Source organism: Panthera uncia (assembly GCF_023721935.1).
Source record: "Panthera uncia isolate 11264 chromosome A3 unlocalized genomic scaffold, Puncia_PCG_1.0 HiC_scaffold_12, whole genome shotgun sequence".
In the NCBI taxonomy this organism is placed as follows: domain Eukaryota; kingdom Metazoa; phylum Chordata; class Mammalia; order Carnivora; family Felidae; genus Panthera; species Panthera uncia.
In genome coordinates this window covers 426,409-449,207 of record NW_026057579.1, presented here as the reverse complement: position 1 = coordinate 449,207, position 22,799 = coordinate 426,409, and the positions used below count along the sequence as shown (strand labels likewise).

The 22,799-nt window shown below is 40.9% G+C and overlaps 1 protein-coding gene across 2 annotated transcripts in view; it reads right to left on the bottom strand.

Moving 5' to 3' along the window:
- The window catches only part of KCMF1 (potassium channel modulatory factor 1), a 77,636-nt gene extending 55,033 nt beyond the window's left edge, over positions 1-22,603 (bottom strand). The window contains exons 1-2 of one of the 2 annotated variants that reach the window (XM_049652043.1): positions 22,252-22,602; positions 15,503-15,631 (exon numbers count right to left, since the gene is read on the bottom strand). Coding sequence is in view for 1 of the 2 variants with exons in the window: in XM_049652042.1 (XP_049507999.1) it covers positions 22,252-22,267 (16 nt within the window). In the remaining variant the exon portion in view is untranslated. Of the gene's footprint in view, positions 1-15,502; positions 15,632-22,251 lie in introns of both variants that reach the window. The other variant, XM_049652042.1, reaches the window with a different exon arrangement.
- Positions 22,604-22,799: the final 196 nt, after the last annotated feature.

The window sequence follows — 22,799 nt, the reverse complement described above, 5'->3', positions numbered from 1 at the left end:
GTAAATGGGAAATCTCTACACTATCTTTGCAACTTTCCCGTAAATCTGAAATTACTACACAGTTAAAAGGTTATTAAAAAAAAACAAACAACCAAGGAGGCAGATGGTTCAACAAATGATCCTCAAATAGTGTAGTAAGTGCTCTAACAAGGCATGCGTGGGGTATGTTCAGAGATTAGACAAACTGAAATATGCCTTTGAAAGGATACCTGCCTATTTCACGGGACACTGGTATCATTTGTACTGGAGGTCACTAAAATCTACCTTGGAGTCTGAAAGCCAGAATGTAAAGAACAAAGCTAACTGAAGCAGATCCGTCAACACTAGGAAGTAATCTTACATTTCCAATAATGTTGCAATTGATTCTTCTGCTAGTTTTGAGGAAGATGCAAAAGCCTTCTGTGTTTTTCAAACTAGAGGTCATGACTCAATGAAATCAGTTTATGCACACTAGCTCTCCTTGGAGGTACCACTCCCAGGGGGCATACTGGAACTCTGTGGGGGTATTTTTTGTTCATCAGAATGATTGGGGCTACTACTGAAGTTTATTGGGGGGAAAGCACCAAAGATACTAGGTGTCTGGACATGCAGTAAAGAACTGTTCAACAATCTCAATAAGCTAGGCCAAATTTCCCAGGAGACATTCATGTAGGAAATAAAATAATAATAACAACCTTTAAAATTATCTAATCATACTACTAAACTCCACTTTCCCCATAAACACAAAATATTTCTGCAGCTTTAAAAACACTGATTTTCCAGGTATGCCACCATCCCATAAGTTAAGAAAAGTCCATTTTGCTTCATTTATAACTTTACAAAAGACTGTTTAGCATTTCAGAAAATCTGACGACGAAGCTGTTTGCAATGATGGAGCTTCTACCACCGCATACCTGTACCACAGTGCTTTTGCAGCTATAATTTTCAAATAGGTAATAGAGACTATTCAGAATACATTTATTTCCAAACATGATTTAGCAGGGACTTATGAAATAGAAGGTTCTTTCTAAATTGTATTAACATTAAACATATTTCACATCAAGGTTGTCCTATACATACTTAACTTTTTGTTGCAGAATGATTAGAAATCCATGTTTGTGAAAATTAAATGTTAAACTTTATCTGGGGCTGTTATTTTCTTTTTTACTCTAATAATGCCTCCCAAAGCCTCCCACACAGCCGCTGTTTCTTTTTCCAGGCTAGCCTCAACTCCGTATTGTTTACCAAAGAATTTGCTCCCCAGGTGGGGGTTGAAGACTAGAAGCTGATTGTAGGTTGCTAATGGTGGGTGTTCCACTAGGTTTTCCATGAGACTTCAACTTCCTGGTCTCATGCCAAGTCATTTCACAGGGAATTATTTTAACGCTATACTCATAAACGACAAACTCATTGGTGAGTATACAGTGCTACCCACCTCTCAACTGAGAGATCACGACCTGAGCCGGTATCAAAAGTCGGACGTTTGATGGACTGAGCCACTCAGGTGCCCCTAATGATACTTTTATTTATTCAGTAAGATAGATAGTCTAATTTGTCTTATGTTATCCCTATATCAAGTAAGATTATTTCTCTCTTTATATTTTCCCTATTTTAAAAATTTCCCTCTTTCTCTTATTTCCCTTTTTATTTATTCTAACGGTTTTTATTCTACTATCTACATAGATCTCAACTCTTTCATTTTCCTATACTTTTTATAGGGTATGTTTTCTGATCTTATTTCTTGTAAATCCAAAAGTATTTACTGTAAGTAGATGTAGGCACTCAACAATGTACTTAACTTTAACATACAAGGTAGTTGATGACTTATCAATTAACTTTATTTCAGAACAATCAACAGTGTTAAAATATTTATTATACAAATAAATGAGGCACTGATAGGGTTGAGAATCACTGATCATAAGCACAATTTCTTGAAAAAGCAATAGAAAATTATCAGAGTGCAGTGCAAATAGGGTAGTTTCATGAAACTTGTGTTTCCATTACGCATGTGTTTTCTGGGTGTTATAAAAATCGATTTCTTGCTAAATTCGGGGTCAAATAAGCAAGCTGCAGTTAATAACCAAACAGGCCAGTGGTCAACAATTCTCCTACAAGGTCCTTCCCCTTCTGGGCTCTCAGTCTTACTCTGTGATGTGTTTCCCACCTCTAAGTCCTCCTCCTCTCTCTAAAGCACATACATTCAATTTCCCCACTTCCCACATGTATGTGTTTAACTCACTCCCTCAATTTATTTTTTACCTTTTCTGTCTAAAAGCAAGCAAGCTAATAAACAGAAAATTATGGGCATGGCAAATGGCCAAAAAAGTGACCTCTTTAGGGGTGCCTGGTTTGCTCAGTAGGTAGAGCAGGGACTTAATCTTGGGGTTGCAAGTTTGAGCCCCATTGTTGGGTGCAGAGATTGCTTAAAAATAAAATCTTAAAAAAAAAAAAGTGACCTTTTGGGCCTTATGAAATCCAGAAAGCATAAAGAAAAGGCAGAGCAATGTCTTCTACAACAAAAATGAAAATCTTTTGGAGGAGCCAAGGCACCACACATATACAAGGCCAATGTGACTGGGAAAAAGTCCTATCATATCAAAAAGGTTTCATATCTTTAAGACTGACAATAATCAGGAAGAAGCAATGAGGGGAAAAAAGTGCAACAGAATATGTTAAATGAAAATTAGTCATACCTTATGATCCAGCAATTCTCACTTCTAGGTATATAAACACTTACTAAATTATCTCATTAATTCTAATAATTTTTAAGAGTCCCTTAGGTTTGCCAGGCGTAAAGTATTATTAGCAAAAAGAGATGTATTTTATCTTATTTTCTTTTTTAATAAAAAAATTTTTTTAATGTTTACTTTTTTTGAGAGAGAGAGAGCGTGTGAGCAGGGGAGGGCAGAGAAAAAGGAGAAGAGACTCCCAAGCAGGCTCTGTGTTATCAGCACGGGGCAGGATGCAGGGCTTGATCCCACGAACTGTGAGATCATGACCTGAGCCAAAATCAAGACTCAGATGCTTAACCGACTGAGCCACCCAAGCGCCCCTATCTCTCACTTTCAAATGTTTACTCGTAGTAGTTATTTGATTTTCTGCCTTAATATATTCACTTAACGTAGATTCTTAAAGAGGGTAACATTACTTTTGAGAGGACATTTTGAAAATTTGGTTATCACAATGACTGGGTAATTTACCTCAACATGTGGGAGGTCAATGGCCAGGGATTCTAGAAACTTGTAATGTGATGGACAATATTACACAGTGAAAAACTGTCCCACTTTTCCCATGACTTTAAAATGTCCCAATGGAGGGGTGCCTGGCTGGCTCAGTCAGTAGAGCATGTGACTCTTGATGTCAGGGTTGTGTTCCAGCCCCAGGTTGGGTATAGAGTTTACTTAAAAAAAAAAAAAAAAAAAAAAAAGTAGGGGTGCTTGAGTGGCTCAGTTGGTTGAGCATCCAACTCTTGATTTTGGCTCAGGTCATGATTCCAGGGTCATGGACTCACACTGAACTCAGGTCGGGCTCTGACTGAGTATGGAACCTGCTTAAAGCTCTCTCTCTGCCCCTCTCCCCCACTTGCGCTTGCGCTCTCAAAAAAAAAAAAAAAAAAAAGAGGTTCCTTGGTGGCTCAGTTGGTTAAGCATCTGACTCTTGATCTTGGCTCAGGTCATGATCTCACAATTCATGAGTACAAGGCCTGAGTGGGGCTACGTACTGTCAGTGCAGAGTCTGTTAGGGATTCTCTCTCTTCCTCTCTCTCTCTGTCCCTCCCCTGTTCGTGCTGTCTCTCAAAATAAATAAATAAACAAACAAACAAAAAAGTAAATAAAATGTCTCAATGGAAAAACTGTTTATAATGACCTGAACTCAGAAGATAGGTCAATTTTACATATAGATATTAAGTACTTTTTGCATGATTTTTACACACATTGAAATCACCAGTAACACAATTGTTCGTGTAATTGTGTAGAACTTGACACTGTGAGTTGTTCAAAAAGGAACGGCATCAACGGCAACATTGTTTAAGGTATCTGAACTGCCAAGATGTCTGTTAAGGATTTGCATTTGAAGCTGTCACATTCGCAGTGATTCTATATATTGGTACAAACTCCTCATTATTTCCTCTAATATAATTCTGCCTGAGCATTTACATCTTGAAAGACACATTATTTTATTATACATCATTTCATTTTTATTTTTCCTTTATATTACAGTGATTTCTTTAAAGCATATATGACTAAGAGTTCTTTACAGAAAAATTCCATTGAATAAACACATGAAAAATTGTAAGAGCTGGAAAATCAACGTCTTGCAACCACTATGAAGCAAAAGATCCAGGCAGCTTACATCACTGACAGCCAATGGAGGGACAGGCTGACATCTGAACCTACTGAGACAACCAGACATTATGGGCCTCTCAATGTGATATAATAAGAATTATTATGAAATATTTAGCACCTATGAAACGGTCTTATCAAAACAAACATACATCTGAATCAAGCTTCTAGAACTGAGTACCACATAAATACGGGGAAATGAAAGAATATGTTAAAAAGACATCATAAAAACGTGAGCCAGAATGTGAGACATACTATTAAAGAAATAATCTAGTTTCTTCAACAAATAAACAGCACTTTTAAAAGAGGAGAGGACTGTTACAAATACAGATTTTAAAGGACATACCAACCAAATGTAATATGTAGACCTTGTTTAAATACTGATTTTAACAAACTAACTTTAAAAAGACATTTTTGAGGGGCACCTGGAGTCAGTTAACCAACTTTGGCTCAGGTCATGATCTCGCACTTCGTAGGTTCGAGCCCCGTGTTGGGCTCTGCGCGGACAGCTTAGAGCCTGGAGCCTGCTTCAGATTCTGTGTCTTTCTCTTTGCCCCCCCGCCCCCAACTTGCACTCTCTTTCAAAAATTGTTTAAACAAACATTAAAAAAAAAAAAGACACTTTTGAGACAACTGGAAAAACTGAACATGAACTGGGTATTAGATAATATTAAAGAATTATTGTTTTTTCTGTCAAGTGTGATAATGATACTGTGGCTTCACATGCAAGCATGTATGTTTAATGCATCCCTATCAGCTAGAGATAAATGTTGAAATATTTGTGGGTAAAATGATATGCAGATCTGGGATTTGTAAAATGTTCAAACCCTAAAAAAGAGAGGCGGCTGATATAAAAATGGCAAAATGTGTTGAAAACTAAGTAATAGACCAGGGGAACATATTAATAATTATGTGTTAATCTCAGTTGACTTTTTTAAAAAGTCCTAGAACATAAAAAAGATACAGAATCATCTCCTTAGTCCTGCCTTTAGGTTGCCACTAACCTATGGATCAACACTCTGAGCTACTCAACCAGTGAAAAGTTCCCCTTACATCCTCATCTAATAATATCTATGTAGCCTTCTTATTACGTACTCATTTCTGCCTACTGCCTTGGTTGGAATATCTTCTGCTTCTACTCTATCCAAGCAAGTCCCTTCTCCACAAAGATGGCTCAGATCCCTTCTCCTCAGTCTCCATGCCTTCATCGGACACTTTGATTTACAGAATATCAGAAAAGGAAGAGAGTATCCATAGCTTTCATTGGCCTGTAAGGGTAAGCTTTTGTTATCTCCTGTATTTTTATCCTTCCTTCTTCAATAGAATACAAATTCCTTGAGTGCAGGGACTATATCTCAAATAAGAAAATATAATTTGCATATTGTTAGTGCTCAAATTATATGCGAAGAATTTAGAAGTGTGAAAAACAGCTGTTTTCTACATCCAAGACACAAATGAAGGTGGCTCAAACAATTTTTTTTAATGTTTTATTTATTTTTGAGAGAAAGAGCACGAGTGGGGAAACGGCAGAGAGCAAGGGGGACAGAGGATCTAAAGTGGGTAGCAGTGAGTCCAACGTGGGGCTTGAACTCACGAACCATTGAGATCATGACCCAAACCAAAGTCGGACGCTCAATCAACTAAGGCACCCAGGTGCCCCTTTATTTTTTTAATTTATTTTTTATTTGTTTAATTTTTTTTTAAGCTTACTTATTTTGAGAGAGAGAGAGAGAGCATGTGCACATAAGGAGGAAAGGGGGAGAGAGAGAGAGAGAGAGAGAGAGAGAGAGAGAGAGAGGGAAGGAGAATCCCAAGCAGGCTCTACACTGTCAGCATGGAGCCTGATGTGGGGCTTGAACTCATGAACCATGAGATGACGACCTGAGCCAAAACTAAGAGTCAACTGCTCAACCGACTGAGCCACCAAGGTGTCCCCTTCCCCCTTGCTTTTAGAGAGAGAGGGAGAGACAGTGCAAGCAGGGGAGAGAGGCAGAGGGAGAGAGAGAATCCCAAGCAGTCTCCACACTCAGCACTGAGACTGACACAGGGCTCCCAAGACCCTGGGATCATGACCTCAGCAGATATCAAGAGTTAAGATGCTCAACAGACTGAACCACCCAGGTGCCCCAATGAGTGATTATATGCCAGTCACTAGCCTAAATTTTTATATCTAATAATCAATCGACTAAACACCCTGAGATTAAGTAAACATTATGCCCATTTCATGAAATGATGCACAGAGAGGTAAACAACTTATTGACGTCACAGTGAGTAAGTGACTAAGGAAGAGTTTGAACCCAGGCAGTCTGGCTCCAAAATCCCATCCTTAAATTTACTATTCAGCATCTCAGAAAAAATTTGAGTACACAGGAAAATTCTATCTAATGCAGAAGTCTAGCCTCTAGTATTAGTCTACAAACTAACAAACTCTGAGCCCTCATCCCAGCAGCATATACAGTAGAAAATGGGCTGGAACAAGAGTCATGGGATCTGAATTCTAGTCCTCACTATGATCTCAAGTAGTATGACTCAGCCTTTCTAGAACACAATTTGGGAAAAAAATCTTCGTCTTGATTTATTGGCGAGAAAAGAACGAAAATAAACTAATTCATTACCCAGCTGCCAAACTGGCCTAATTCCCACAGTGAGCTCTCCTGTCTGGAACTGTATCACTACAGCACTGCCACAGGAGACATGGGGCTTTCTACCTCTGTGCTCCCTCTTTCTTGCTACTTTGAGAAAAAAGACAAGGGTCATAGGCTTCCAAACAGACATTTACCTACTAAAAGGTTTGGGGAACTCAAGCCCCAGTAAACTGGAGAGAAGAGCAACAGTCACATCAAGTCTTGATTTCATTCACTCATTCAGCCAGTTCAACTCCAGGTCATTCATCCAAATGGCCTAGACAGCTCTGCCTGAACATCTAACAGACATCTCTAACCTAGTGGGTCTGAAACAGAACTCCTGACCTCCACCTCCAAACACGTTCCTTCCCCCCTGGCTTCCCTGTCTCAGTAAATGGCCTTCTTCGTATCCACGTGGTTTTGCCTACACTACACCAGCAAGTCCTGGTAGCTCGACATTCAAAGAATTAAGTTCAAATGTCTCATCATAGCCTCTAAGTGCCCCATATAATCTGGAGTCAGTCCATCGCTACCTCTTCTTCTCTCCTCATCCTCCCATCTGGTCAGCTCCAGCTACTCTGTTCCTCAAACAACCTACTTTACTCTAACCCCAGGGCTTTATACTTGACTAAGTCTCTGCTTCAAAGGAGCACATCCTCTGAAAGGCCCTCCTGAGCATTCTTTTAAAAATAGCTACACAGAGCACTCATTCACCTTCTACCACATTTAATCCTTATTCCCTATTCCCTCACTCTGCTTTATGCTCTTCAGAATATTTATCATGAACCAAAATTATATGATACGTTTCTTTTTTGCCCCCCTAATGAGAACTTATCTTTCATTACTCTACCCCACTTTTAAATACTATACTAGTAGTAGGCACAGTATTGAATGAATGATTTTCCCAGTCTCTAATATCTGCCAAAACCTGCTCCAGGTGCTAGAGATACCTTTCACTGTTGACATCTCTCCTTCCCTTCACAGTTAAATCTTTAGGGAGTATTCTTAACTTCTCGTGTTCTTTCAGGATTTAACACCCTGCAGTCTGGGCTCTAGCCCACTCCTTTGAAGGTGCACATCAAGTTCCACAAACCTTCCTCACTCCAAGAGCTCCAGCCAGTGAACACTTCATTTCTTATCTTCTTGACCCATCTGCAGCAATACTGACTGAATCCTCCTTCCCAGAAAATCATCTTCCTAAGTTTCAATGCCAACATTCTCTCCTGGTTCTCTTCCTACTCTCCAGGCTATTCCCATTCAGTCTCCTGTTTCTTAAATGTTAAGTGTTTCCAAGGGCTTATTGATCAGTCTCCTCATCCTCTCAATGTCTATGTTCTCACCATCACTGAGCAACCAACTCTACTACTATGGATTACGCCCAAACTCATGAATTCTAGACCCCACATGCTCAACTGCCCCTGGAAATCTCTACCTGGATTTCCCACATGTACTTCAAACCCAACATGCTAAAAATGGAAACCACTTTTCTTTCCCCTGCTTTCCACCTTCTCCCTCAAGGCATGTTTCTTAGATATGCAGCTTGATGAATGGTGCTGCCCAACTAACCAAAACGCTATTTTCCTAGACTTTTCACCCCTCCATAATCCCTGTCTAATTAATCACCAAGTAGGTCTATTTGCACCCACTTCAGCAACTATCTCATCTTTTCTGTTTTTTTTTAATTAAAAAAATTTTTTTTCTTACTTTAGAGAGATAGTGTGAGCAGGAGAGAAGAGCAAAGCGAGAGAGGGAGAGAATATTAAGGAGTCTCCACACTCACTGCGGAGCCTGACGCAGGACTTGAACTCACAACCCTGGGATCAAGACCCGAGCTGAGATCAAGAGTCGGACACCTAACTGACCAAGCCACATTAGGGGCCCCCAAGATATATTTATTAAATAAATGGATTAAAGCAGGGGTCAGCAAGGGTGCCTCGCTGGCTCCGTTGGTAAAGCATATGACTCTTGCTTTCAGGGTTGCAAGTTCAAGCCCCACACGTTGGATATAAAGATTGTTAAAAATAAAATCTTAAAAATATTAAATAAATTGGTTCCCTGGGTGGCTCAGTCAGGTAAGCGTCCTAGGTAAATCAATCATTCTAATACCTCACTCCCATAGCAGACATACAGGAGTCTTCTGTTCCAGAAACCCTGGTCTCAGTGTTGTCCCACCCACCTCTCTTGAGCACATCTCAGATTTGCGTAGCTCTGTAGTTTACCCTCTACCATTCTCTCACTTGGTTGACAGCCCTATTTCCAACTCTTGTTATAAAAATACGGTACTATAGCATAGAGAATAGTCATTAATATTGTAAAAACTTTGTATGCTGACATATGGGAACCAGACTTGTGGTGATCACTTCATAATGTATACAAATACCAAATCACTATGTTGTATACCTGAAACTAACATAATATTCTATGTCAATTATACTTCAATTAAAAATACCCACAGTATTTTTTCAAGTCTTCAGTCTAAATATCAAACTTTTGGAAATGCCTTCTCTGACACCCAAAAAACATTCTATTCCACTTGCTAATAACATCATGGAACTTGTAATAACTGATTTGACACTTACTGCTCCAGTTATACTACAGCTAGTTTATCTAATATACTTAGAACTTCCAATATCCCCCTCCAAGAGGAAAAATTGTTTTCCATTTGTCTCTGTACCTATCACAATACCTTGTACATAAGGGACTCCCAAGTTTTGGATTAGATAGCATTGGCCGTGTTTTTCAAATAGCAAGTCACAAACTGAATAGAATGGGAAATCAGTCTAGGAGGTCACAACTATTTTTCTTTTAAGCAGGCTTCACACCCAGTGTGGAGCCCAACACAGGGCTTGAACTCAAGACCCTGAGATCAAGACCTGCACTGAGATTAAGAGTTAGATGCTTGACTAAGCCACCCAGGTGTCCCTAGTATTTTTGTTTTTAATGAAATAACAGAAACAGAATACATCTCTCATAGTAAAGATAAGTACTGTTTTGTGAAACTTATTTCTTTACATATGTATGTAACTATTGGATAATATCAAATACACTTCTTACTATGAGTTATATTTTTTTAAAGTTTGAAACCTGCTAATATTGATGACCCAATTTCTAGGCTCAAGGGTTTTACATTCAAACCAGGGAAATATCTGATCTCTACCAAACCCCTCTATCCATTTCTAATGTACAAGAAACATTAGCTAAATAGAATACATAGATACATGGGGGCTGAGGACCACAAAGCTTAAGAGTAAAGAGTGTAAGGGAAAGTTTATAAAGAAATGTTTCTTAGAGATGTTGGAATGCATTGTAACACCAGGTATTTAATTTCCAGCCTTTGCCATTTGTTTAGCCAAAAAGACCGCTCTCTATAGAAGGGCTTTGAAAATGTTTTTCTCGATGTACTCACAGGTAAACAGTCTTTACTACAGCCCACAATACAAGGGTCTTCAGGATCTGGCCCTGGCTATGGCACTTTCCTATCCCTTTCCCCCCTCAATCACAGTCTTCCAGTCACAGTGGCCTTGACGCTGTTCCCAAAACATTCCAAGTTTCAGTACCTCTGCACTTGCTATACCTTCAGCCATATCTTTCCTTCTTTAAATATACTTCACTTAATTCAATTTTTTCTTTTAATGTCCCATCTTCAAGAAGGCCCTCCCTGACTACAGTATCTAAAGTAGGCCCCCACTCTCTATTCCCTTAACCCACTGAATGGTTTTTCATAATACCTGTCAACTCCTAACACTTTCTTACATATCACATATTTATTCTTTTATGGTCTACCCCAGGGACCCACAAGCTTTTTCTGTAAATAGCTAAATAGCAAATATTTTCAACTTTTTCTGTCACAATTGCTCAACTCAACCCTTACAATATAAAAAGAACTTAGACAATATGTAAATGAGCAGATGCAGCTATGTTCCAATAAAACTTCATTTATAAAAACCAGCAGCCAATTAAATTCTACTCCTGAAACCAATACTACACTATATGTTAACTTGAATTTAAATATAAATATAACTAAAATAAAATAAAATAAAATAAAATAAAATAAAATATAAAAATCACAGGGGCATCTGGCTGGCTCAGTTGGTAGAACATGTGACTCCTGATCTTGGGATTGTGAGTTCGAGCTCCATGTTGGGTATAGAGATTACTTAAAAATAAAATCCTAAACAAACAAACAAAAACAAGCAACCAGCCAGGTTTGGCTCACAGACCATATACCCCTGATATATTCCTTCTAATAGAATGTGAGTGCAACAGGGACAGGAATCTTCTCTGTTTTGTTCACTATGGTATCTTTCAAGCCTCAAGTATACATTCAATAAATTCAGTAAATGTGTGTTGAGTAAATTTATAGTACTGGTCTAGAGTGGGGAGCCACACTTCTCTCTCACCTCCTCAGGTGACAGTAACATAGTGTTCAAGAAGAATGAAGTCAAGGGGCACCTGGGTGGGTCGGTCAGTTGAGCATCCGACTTCAGCTCAGGTCATGATCTCACGGTCTGTGAGTTTGAGCCCCGCGACGGGCTCTGTGCTGACAGCTCAGAGCCTGGAGCCTGCTTTGGATTCTGTGTCTCCCTCTCTCTCTGCCCCTCCCCTGCTCGTGCTCTGTCTCTCTCTGTCTCAAAAATAAATAAAAACACTAAAAAAAATTAAAAAAAAAAAGTATAAAGTCAAGGTCAGCAATTGAATTTCTATTTGACTGGTACCATACCATAAAAAAATTGTATCACAACCATTGTGTGTCCCTGTCACCAGCGATAACCATCTCACACATAAATGCTTTTGGTCATAACTGGGTCCAGGTAAGAAGCTTGTGAAAACACAAACTCCTGGGCACCACCTCCAGAAACTCTGATTCAGTGGGTCCAGGGCAGCATCCAAGAATCTGCATTTCTGTCCAAGTTCCCAGGTGGTGCTAATAGCGCACGTCCTAAATTACCCTTTGAAAAACACTAGGTGAAAGCACCCAAGCCATACAATACTAGTATTTTTACACTATTAAAGAAAAAAAAGCCATAAATTCCTGATGTTTCAAAGATCTGGCTGTAGGGGGACTGAAAAAGAACAGAACCATAAAACCCACTGCTCTGTGGAACTGCTGCTTCAGTGAAATGAAGGAAAAAAAACACTAGGTCTTTAATTTTTAACAGACTATCTCTGAAACAGTCCATTTTTATTTGCAAATCTAGTTCTAACTGGCTAAACAGCACACCAAACAGGTAAAAAAGAGAAATCACCAGTGGCTGGCTAACCTTGACAATGGGCTGGCTATTAGCTCCATAATCCGTTTTCTTAAAATTACTTTTTAAAATTTTTTGTTTTTTTTTTTTTTTTAAAGTAACATAGGTTTAAAATGCTCAATGTGAGGCTTGAACTCACAACCTGAGATTAAGAGTTGCATGCTCTACTGAGCCAGCCAAATGCCCCAATTTTCTTAAAACTGCTTTAAATAAGAGTCATAACCATCTGTTTTTCTGTTGTTAGATGGCAAAGGCCTTTTCCAGATGGATACTAGAGACCCAATCTCATTACAATGAAATACACCTACAATAAATTACCAAGCCTGGATGTCACTTTCTTCAAATGATGAAAAGTCTATCCACACCAGATAGAACCCAAACAATCTTCGGATTCCACCATAATAGAACCTGCAATGGACTAGTAACAATTTTTATAAATTTTACATTTGTCATTACGGAGGACTTAAAATAACCCCACGAACTCACATTAAAATCACCCTGAGGCCATTATTTACTCTTCCAATCTGAAGGGCCCAGAGGGATTATAATTTATATACATTTATAGCTGCTTATAAAGTAGTTTTCTATTGTAATGGTTAAATGTTGCTAATGTAGGTTAAAAAAATTTTTAAGTGAAAAAGGTAAAATCTGGGTTCTTAGGAAATTAATTCAAGAAGCAAAAATCCAGAATGTTAATGAACTCACCATTGAGCAGATGGCAATACTACATCAAAATGTACCTAAAGAAAGAGACTATATATGGTCTATTAGCAGACTCCTAATGTACAAGTCTAAAGATGATTCTCAGATGATATGAACTAAAGTGTGCTAAGTGTAAAATATATACTAGAATTTTGTAACTTTGTAAGAAAAAAAGAATATAATAATTTTATCTTGATTGATTAATGTTAACTTGGATATACTAGGTTAAAGTATTAAACTATTTAAATTTAATTTCACCTTCTTAGTTTACTACTGTGGCTACCAGAGAATTTAAAATTACATGTGCCTAGGGGCACCTGGATGGTTCAGTTGGGTAATCATTTGACTCTTGATTTTGGCTCAGGTCATGATCTCACCAGTCATAAGAATGAGCCATGGAGCCTACTTAGGATTCTCTCTTCTCTTTCTCTCTCTCCCTCTGCCCCTCCCTCACTTGCGCTCAGTGGCTCTCTCTCTCAAAAAAAAAATTACATGTGGCTTAAAAAAATAAAAATAAAAAAATAAAATTACATGTGGCTTGCACTTCTAAAAAGCTTGTAGAAAATGACATGGAGCAGTGAAAGAACATGAAGTGATATCATACGCCTAACAGGGAATGTCAGGAAAACCATGGGTCAAATGCTTACCCACTGTCACTGCAGGTGCTAATCACCATTTTTCCTATGGAAGGGAAGATCAGTCCCTCCTCTGCACATTTTACGTTAATTTCAAATTGCAATTTACTGTATCAGAGTCCCCAGCAGTGTTAATCAGGCTAAATGTAAGATCTCAGATTATGAAAACTAGAAAACTATGTGGTTCCCAATACCCAAGCACCCCCAGCTCCCAGCATGTACTTATTTCATTCTTACAGAAGAGACACATCTGTAACAACTCCTTTAAATAATCCCTGCCTGTTTTACTGCGATGCCGTTAACTCCTAATTTAGAAAGATTCTCATTTCCTTGCACTGCCAAACCTCTACAACCATAGAAGACACCAAAGAAGAATAATGGTTGAGGAGAAATAATAAAAACAAGTACCATCTAGGTACTCCAACAGTTGCTATATAACCATTAGGCCTTCACACACAAACTATACTGAATACAAAAATTAAACATTTAATCCCTTGAGTTGTTTTCTAAGCATCAAAGATACTTATAAACCTATGAGTTTTACTTATAAACCTATAAACCTACTTGAACATACTTTCACATATGCAGATATGTGTTGAGACGTTCACAGTCTAAGGACAATATTAAGGAAAGAAATGTACTGCTGGGCAGAATTAGAATTGAGAAACTTAAATGAAAGTAGGCTTAAAAAGAGGGGCGCCTGGGTGGCTCAGTTGGTTGAGTGTCCAACTCTTGATTTTGGCTCAGGTCATGAACCAGGGTTCATCGAACCCCACGTCAGGCTCAGTGCTGAGTGTGGAGCTTGTTTAGGATTCTCACTTTCTCTCTCTCCCTTACTCCCTTGCCCCTCGCCCCTGCTAACATGCTCTCTCCCAAAAAAGGAGGGGTGGATGAATATTGTCAAAACATTAAAGTATTTACATGATTTAATTACCCTGTCATAAGATATAAATTTTAAGGACTAATTCCAGCAAATTGTAAAAGAACCACAGCCTGTGCAACAGGAAAGCATTTAATTCCCAAAGGTGTTTCAAACCCACTGAATATTATCAATGCTGCAGCAAGGGTCAACAACTTGCGGCAAGCTCTCGAGATGATTTTGAGTAGTACTCAAGTAGGAAGTCCATAAATACCCACTGAATGAATGAATGAATGAATCAGAAAACTCACACATGGTGCAATTAATATTCAGAACCCATACAGTTAATCCAAAACCAGAGACAGAAGTAGAACAAAAAAATAGTACCTGAGTCTAATCCCAAGTCATTCCCCCAGGAGTCACCTTCCTTTAAGTTTTCACTCTACGTAGTTTATTCATCCCCTCTTACTTTTATGAAAGTTCCAAATCTTTCCTACCATCTCCCTCCTTCTTAACCAGCTTCCCAGATAAAAGCAGAAGACAGCAGTTTCTAGTCTCACCATTTTTTAGACAAGTAATAACATCTCTAACAATCACCCACAAGTGTTCAAATGTCTGGCCTCCGACAGTCCAGACATCGTGCTTGGTGGTAGGGTGTAAAGGTAAGTGTAACACTATACCTGTCTTTCAGGTAACTTGTTGGGGAGGCACACAAGCAAACAATTACGGCATAAAAAAATGCTTGGAGAATAAGGCAAGGGTGCCACTAGAGGGACCCTCCACTTTACTAGGTGGGAGGGGAGGGTGACAGTCTCAAAAAGAAACAAAAGCCAAAAACAAAAAATAAATTATAACTGATTATGCCTGTGACTGTTCTAATAGGTCCTCAAGTTAGCACTCTAAAGTGACTCTCCTTATGAAAATCCTCTTAACAGAAAAAAAAAAAAAAAGCTGAAGTTCATGACACTAGCACTGAGAACCAGTGAGGGGGGGAAAAAAAACAAACCCACACAACTCAGTAGAACATAATGCTAAACCTAATTAATCATGATGTCAAGAGGCTTCACCCATTTATTGTCTGTCCCTCCTAGCTGAAGGTGACTTGACTGACCCACTCTCGTGATTTTAGTTGTTTTTTTCTAACAGCAGTGATGGACTTGCTGGGATCCATTCATACTTCCTCCCTGATACTCCTTACAGCCATTGGCAAGGTCTGCTGGACTGCTGGTTGGCACTGTGGCTGTGGAAGAAATAAATGGACCATGTACATGAACTGGATAGACCCATGTACGTGAACTGTCTTTCTATTCAGAAAGACAACAACTAAAAGCACGATTAACAAACACTGTGGGAGAGTGGTGAGACAGGTAGTAGGGATGGCACCCTGGAAGGTGCCTAACAAGGAAATTCATCTATTGCTAGCTTCACAGGAAGATGAATTTTCACCTCCTGGTACTCAGCATGAAAGGTGGTCTTCTGTCTCTAACTTCCTGTGGCTACAGATCATTTCCAAGCTTCATGTCCACCTTGCCTAACTTTCCTCTGACGGCACTGTCCTGTCCTCCTATCCTTACCATCCCAAGAACACCCTCTCTTTTCATGATCACTCGCTTCCTTCCTATGTAATCTAGGTAGTATGTTCCCTTCGGGAACTGTCTGCCTTATCCCCACTCCAACACGAATCAGGACATGACTAATACAAAAGTTACCACGTTTTAATTTTTTTATTTTAAAGTTTATTTATTTATTTTGAGGGGGAAGGAGCAGAGAAAGTGGTAGAGACAGAGAATCCCAAGCAGGGTCTGCACTGTCAGCACAGAGCCCAAGGCAGGGCTCAAACCCACAGACCGTGTGAGATCCTGACTTGAGCCAAAACCAAGAGTCGGAAGCTTAACCGACTCAGCCACCCAGGCGCCCCAAAGTTACCACATTTTAAAAAAGTTCTGATCTGTATACCTCTTAAGGGCTCTTTCCTCAATTTAATAAATAACTTCAGCAATTGAAAAAACCATACCTTATCATTTAAAAAAAAAAAACCTGAAAAACATCATGGTTCCTAGTATAACACTAAAATTAATATGGAATTAATCTTTCACACAGATTTTAATTACGGGGGGGGGGGCACCTGAGTGGCTCAGTCAGTTAAGGGTCTCACTTCAGCTCAGATCATGATTTCACAGTTTGTGAGTTCAAGCCCCACATCAGGCTCTCTGTTGTCAGCACAGCACCTGCTTTGGATCCTGTCTTCCTCTCTCTATCCCTCCCATGCTCATGCTCTGTCTCTCCCTCTTAAAATTAAACAAACATTAAAAGAAAAAAAATTACTTACTTAAAAAACACAAAACAAAGATTTTAATTATAGGGGTGCCTGGGTGGCTCAGTTGGTTGAGCATCTGACTCTTGATTTTGGCTCAGGTCATGATCCCAGGGTCATAGGATGGAGCCCTGCATCAGGCTCTGCCCTGGTCAGGCTCCACCCTAAGAGTGGAGCCTGCTTAAGATTCTCTCCTCCTCCACTTGCACTCTCTCTCTAAAACAAAAACAAAAACAAGCAAACAAACAAAAAAAACAAACAGGGACACTTGAGTGACTCAGTCAGCAGAGTGGCCAACTCTTGCTTTTGGCTCACATCACAATCTCATGGTTTGTGAGATGGAGCACTGAGTTGGGCTCTGCACGGAGAGCACGGAGTTTGCTTAGAATTCTCTCTTCCTCTCTTTCTGCCCCTCCCACATGCTCTCCCTGTGTCTCACATACAAAAATAAATCAATAAACATTTTAAATAAGTAAATAAAAATAAAAAAGATTTTAATTATGAACAGGGTTTTACTTTTAACTTTTACAAGCATAAAATGTAGGAAATGTTTCCTTTGAGTTCATGCTCATGAAAATAGCTCCCCAGCAATATTTATAATGTAATTAAAAGACACACTATTTCTAGGATAATTCAACCACACTTTAACCTTCACTAGAAACAGCTTTTGGAGCCTCCAGTTTAAAACAACAACAAAAAACAAGCCTCAGCAAATGTATATGGTAGATTCTCTAAAGCTGATGTTTTTAAAATTATGAGTCGTAAGTGCATGGATTTCTTCATTTTTAAGATTTGCAAGCCTAATCGAAGGGATTTGTTTTGTTCATTTCACATCAGAAGTTTAAGTTTCTATCATAAAAAAGTTTTTCTTTTAAACAAGATTGCTGCTAATATTTCTTCAAGTTCTAAGACTGAAAGGAGTTTCTTCCAAATTAAATTTCTAATTTAAAACAAGAAAGTTTTATTTAATGACATTTTAACTTAAACACAAATGCCAAAAATATGGGACAAATGAGCTTCAAAATCAACTTTTTATGAAATGAAATCAAAGACCCCAGGAATATTTACATTTTTATCTATCATTTATTTAAAATCAGGGTAAATATAATTCATGACCTATTGAACTGAAAAAGCCTTAATTAAGAATGTCATAATCTTTTAACAAATCATAGTTAAAGTAAAATAAATGGTCTGACATGTTAGCAAAAATCAAAATCTTTTCAGTGGGAGTCAATTTACTTCACTTACAGGAAGGCAAAAGTCATCACCTTACAATCACAAGCCAATTACCAATCCTGGCTTTTGCAGTCCCCAAATCCTGAAAACAAAATTCTTGCACTTCACTCTGGGATCATCTGCATGTGAGCTTTTAGGGTCAGATAATATTTTTAGAGACGAGGAAATGTAAATCTACTAACAAGAGCAGTACAATTTCAAAAAATGGTACAACTTTCAAAAGCTAGATTAATGGCCTACATACTTTTATACTTTACAGTCTGAAAATAAACAATATCAGATGGTTCTGAGAAAAACGTAACAATAAGATCACCTACCTGTTCACCTACTTGCTCTCACTTTTACATATGAAAGTCTTCTAAAAGCTAGGGGAAATATAAATCTGGTAAAGATAAGGACTCTATTTGAAATCTCATTTTTTCCCAAAATCAAGAGGAGCCCACAAAAAAGGAAAGCGCTCAAGAAAAACAGATTCCCTCTCTGAAGTGGGGCAAAACCCATTAGGAATAAAGTTGATAATGATTTTGTCCTCAATTCATTTATCTCCTTACGGTCTCCCATTGTGCTGTAGAAGCTGTATACACATGCATCTTCCCACCAGACTCAAGGTGAGGAGCCATGTCTCATTCATCTCCACACTCCTTGGTTCCTAGGAAAGTGCCTTATACATAGTAGCAACTGAAAAAAGGTTGACTGATTTAAGGCAATAAATGTGTTCCTAATTCCAGGGAATCAACTAGGCTCAAACTCATGCAAGAGCATTCATAATTTCATTTTATCTAATAAGCACTGAGTAACTTGAGGTTTTTAATTTGCCAAGCTATTAAATGCATTTTAAGCTCTGAATAACATACCTATATTTAAGAAAGTGTGTAGTGAATCATTAAAAAAAATACTCTTACAAATAAAAAAAGATGACTGATTTCACTGTGTAACATGGAACTAGATGGCGTTGGTATGGTGAACATAAAGTGACTGGGCACTGATGTAAAAAGTTTGATAAGATGACAAGAATGTTACAAAGCGAATTAAAAGACAAAAAAATGGAATTCTGGCTAGAAAAGTCATAATGGGCAAGCAGGAGACTTAATGTAGAGTACTGCCGACTCCACTCAGACATGGTCTGGGAAGGTGGGGTGCCTGTTTTTCACTCCTGAAGAACAATTACTTCTCTACCAATCTCCACGGTGCGGCTGGAAACTGAGGTACAAACCATGGACCAAACCAGTTACTCCCCATTACCATTACCCAAAGGAAATGATGGCATGAATACCAAGCACAGTGGGCCCTTTATGAGTTCCATCAACTCTCGAAAGCTCTAGGTGAGAAAAGAAGTAGGCAAATTATACCCCACAGGTCAAAGTGGGCCAAATTCAGCCACCTCCTGTGTTTGTACGCCTGCAAGTTAAGAATGGTTTCTACGTTTTTAAGTGGTAAAACAAAGAATCATATTTTACGACACATGAAAATTATACATAATTCAAATGTCAGCATCCAAAAATAAAGTTTTCATTGGAACACTGCTGTGCTTATTCATTTACATGTTGTCTATAGCTGCTTTTGCACTACAATGGCAGAGATGACAGAGACCTTATAGCAAACAAAGCCTACAATATTTACTACCTGGCCTTTTACAGAAAAAGTATGCTGACCCCTGGCTAGAACATTTCTTTATGCTCCTGGTTGCATCTCCTTTCTCAGACGTGGTCCACTGCTTCACAAGGTAGAGACTCAGCTTGACATATGTCCACCTTGGGGCTGAGTTGTCCAAAGTTACATCATTACATATATCATGCAACTCATTAGGGTGGGCACAAAGACAAAGTAACAAATTACATGCATTCGGAAGGCACTGAAAAGGTAGCGCAATCCAAGTACAGCAATACAGGCAGCACATTTCATATGTTTTACCAGACTACTACATCCAGTCTGGGTCACAGTGCAAAAGGAAACAAGAACCACAGAGAATGTGGAGGTGGGACAGATGATTAAAAGAACTCAAATATCATACCACTAAAGAAATGCTAAGAGAAATGAGATTTGCTTGCCCAAAAAAGAGAAAAGTGAGAAAAGAACTATAATAGTAAGGGTGTCAAACTCTAAATTTGTTGATTAAATTTTTACTGATGAAAATAATGGCAGCCTGAACTAATAATCCACAAAACATATCTAATGAATTAAATGTGATTCTTAATGAGACTGCCACTCCTGCCTTAGGCCATAAACTAGCCCCTCAAAAGATAATCACTTGTCAAATATTGTACTATAAGTTTTCAACTAATGGATTATATATAGCAATGTTTCATTTTGAGAAACATCTGGGATTGTGTAAGTTACCAGAAAAAGTGTGCTATTAACTTGCTGAGGTTCAGTAGTATTCAAGTAAGTAAAAGGTAATGTAAGTTTCAAAACCATATGCCTTTCCACAGGATCAAATAGGGGGAAATGGGCTTAAATTACAGAATTTGTGTTATATTCAAGAATGTTCACACTGTGGGACTTTAAAAGATTACTGGGGGTAAAGGAATCTTCCCAGGACATCATCCAATTAGAATGGAACTATCTGGATGTTTTCCTGAAGCAGGAGAATGGGTCTCAAACCCATTCTTCCATTGCTGATTCTGTAGTTTTAACGCTCCCAGTTCTTAAGAGTAAGAGAGCCTGCGGCCATGCTCCGTTTCATTTTGTCTTAAAGATGGTCTATGTGCACACAGCTACATCTAATATAAACTTTAACATCCCAAATTAAAATTTAGTTGTAGCTTTAGTAACAACTTCTTTTAAATTACAGAGATAGAGAACACATTCCCATTAAGTAGGAAAAATTGGGAAAATGGACACAGTTTCTATGAGCCTAAGTCCCTTATTGCCTTACAATGTCCAACACTTGCCCACAATAAGTGAAGAAAAGACAGTATATTTCCTATTAGGTTTGAGCCTTTTAAAATGCAGAATCCTTGAACACAAAATGTTCTTTAAGTCAATCTCAACAGCCCAGTTGAGCAAATTCTGAAACTTGCCCTAAATATAATTTTAATCCATCTAAGTTTTTCGACCTCGAAATTCTAAGGCCTGCATTACCTTAAGAATACCCTTCCAATGGTGTGAAACACACTAATCTGACTCACTAAACTTTCTCCACTCCTACATCACCTATACAGCATTTTAAAAGCAAGAGTACATAATACTTGAAAGCCACTTCTACAATCTTGCATTAACCTTACCAGGATAAACTTTTCGCCAAGTATGTTAACACTTTTTATTTACTTAAAGACCTGTGGTAGCGAAACAAAGAAAACACAACCCCCTCCCCCTTTTCTAAACCATATGGCAGTAAATTGAAGTTAACTTATTTATTTATTTATTTATTTATTTACCGGCTCAATGCCTATACATCGTTCCTAAACATGTTTCTCTTTGTGCCCTGGGACTGGGCTAGAGCTGTCTGCTTATCTGCAACTGTACCCCAATCATGCTTTTAGACCGAAAAACAAGTCCAAAACGCCCCTGACCACTAACAGACTACACCACGGTCATTTACCTAAACCTGGTTAGGTAGGGTAGTGCACGCCAGGCGAGGGGCCCGCGGCCCGCCGGGAGCGAGTCCCGCTCTGACCGGGTGATCGAGCAGGGAGTTTACTCGCCGGGGCCGGGCCGGATCCGCCCCGGGAACTTGGTTACCCGAGCCCAGGGACTCGCCGAGGCCTAGCCGCGAGGCCGGGGCGGGCTCCGGGTGGCGGGGGCTTCCCGTTCCCCGGCCGCAGAGCCTTCCCGCCCGCCCCGCGGTCGCCCGCAGGCAGGGGCGCTCGCCGTCGTCTCCCGGCGACCGGACGCGCCTACTGGATCCACGGAGGGCTCCTGTGTCTCCTGCTGCCGCCTGGGGCCCCGTTCGGCGGCCGCACCGAGCCCTTCCGGGGCGGCGGGAGCGCTAGGCCGCGCCGGAGCCCGCGGCTCTGGGGCTGGCCGGGCGGGCCGCGGCGGCCGGTATCAGTCCCGAGGGCCCGGCTCCCGCCGGTAACGGGCCCCGCCGACTCCCCTCCCCCTCCCCCGCCCCATGACAGTGCAAACCCTCCGGCCGGCCCGGCCGCCCCGCCTCCGGCACCAGGCCCAGCTCAGGGCCGCGGCCGTGGTGGCGGCGGCGGCGCCGCGGCTCTCCGCTCTCGCTCGCTCGCTCCCAGGCCCGGCGCCTCGGGCCCGGCTCGGGATCGGCCGAAGTCTCCTCCGCTTCCCGGCCGCCCTCCGCGGCGCCTGGCCCGGGCGGGGTAGGCCGAGGCCCGGGCGGTGGGGGTGGGGGCGGGGGCTCCTCTCACCTTCATGTCGGGACATCCTAGTTCAGACGGTGGCGGCGCGGCCCCTCCCGGGCTCCGGCTGCAGTGTCCCCGGCGGGGTCCCGGCGCTGCCCGCGCCGGCCGGCCGACTCCCACTCGACTCCCGGGCTCGGCCGCGGGGGCGGGGTGGGCAGGGGAGCGCTCCCGCGGCGGCGGCGGCGGCGGCGGCGGGGAGGCGGCGCGGGGCGGGAATGGGGCCGGGCCTGGCCGGGGCTGAGCTCCTCCAGGAGGCGGGTCCGACGCCGCGGCTCCGCCGGCGCCCGCCGTGACTCGGTCACTCTCGGGCCCGCCGGCTCCCGGCTGCGGCGCCGCGCTCCGCAAATCCCGCTCCTCCCCTCCCCCGACCCACCCCCCGCCCCTCTCCCCCGGCTCCCGGCCGCCGCCTCCTCCTCCTCTTCCTCCTCCTCCGCCTCCTTCCGCCGCCCGCACGCCGGCCCCGCCTCTCGCTGCCCGCGCCGGGCCCAGCTGCCCCGAGGCCCCGCGGCCGGCGGTCGTGGCGGGGGCGGCGCGGCGCCTGCCCGCGCTAGCCA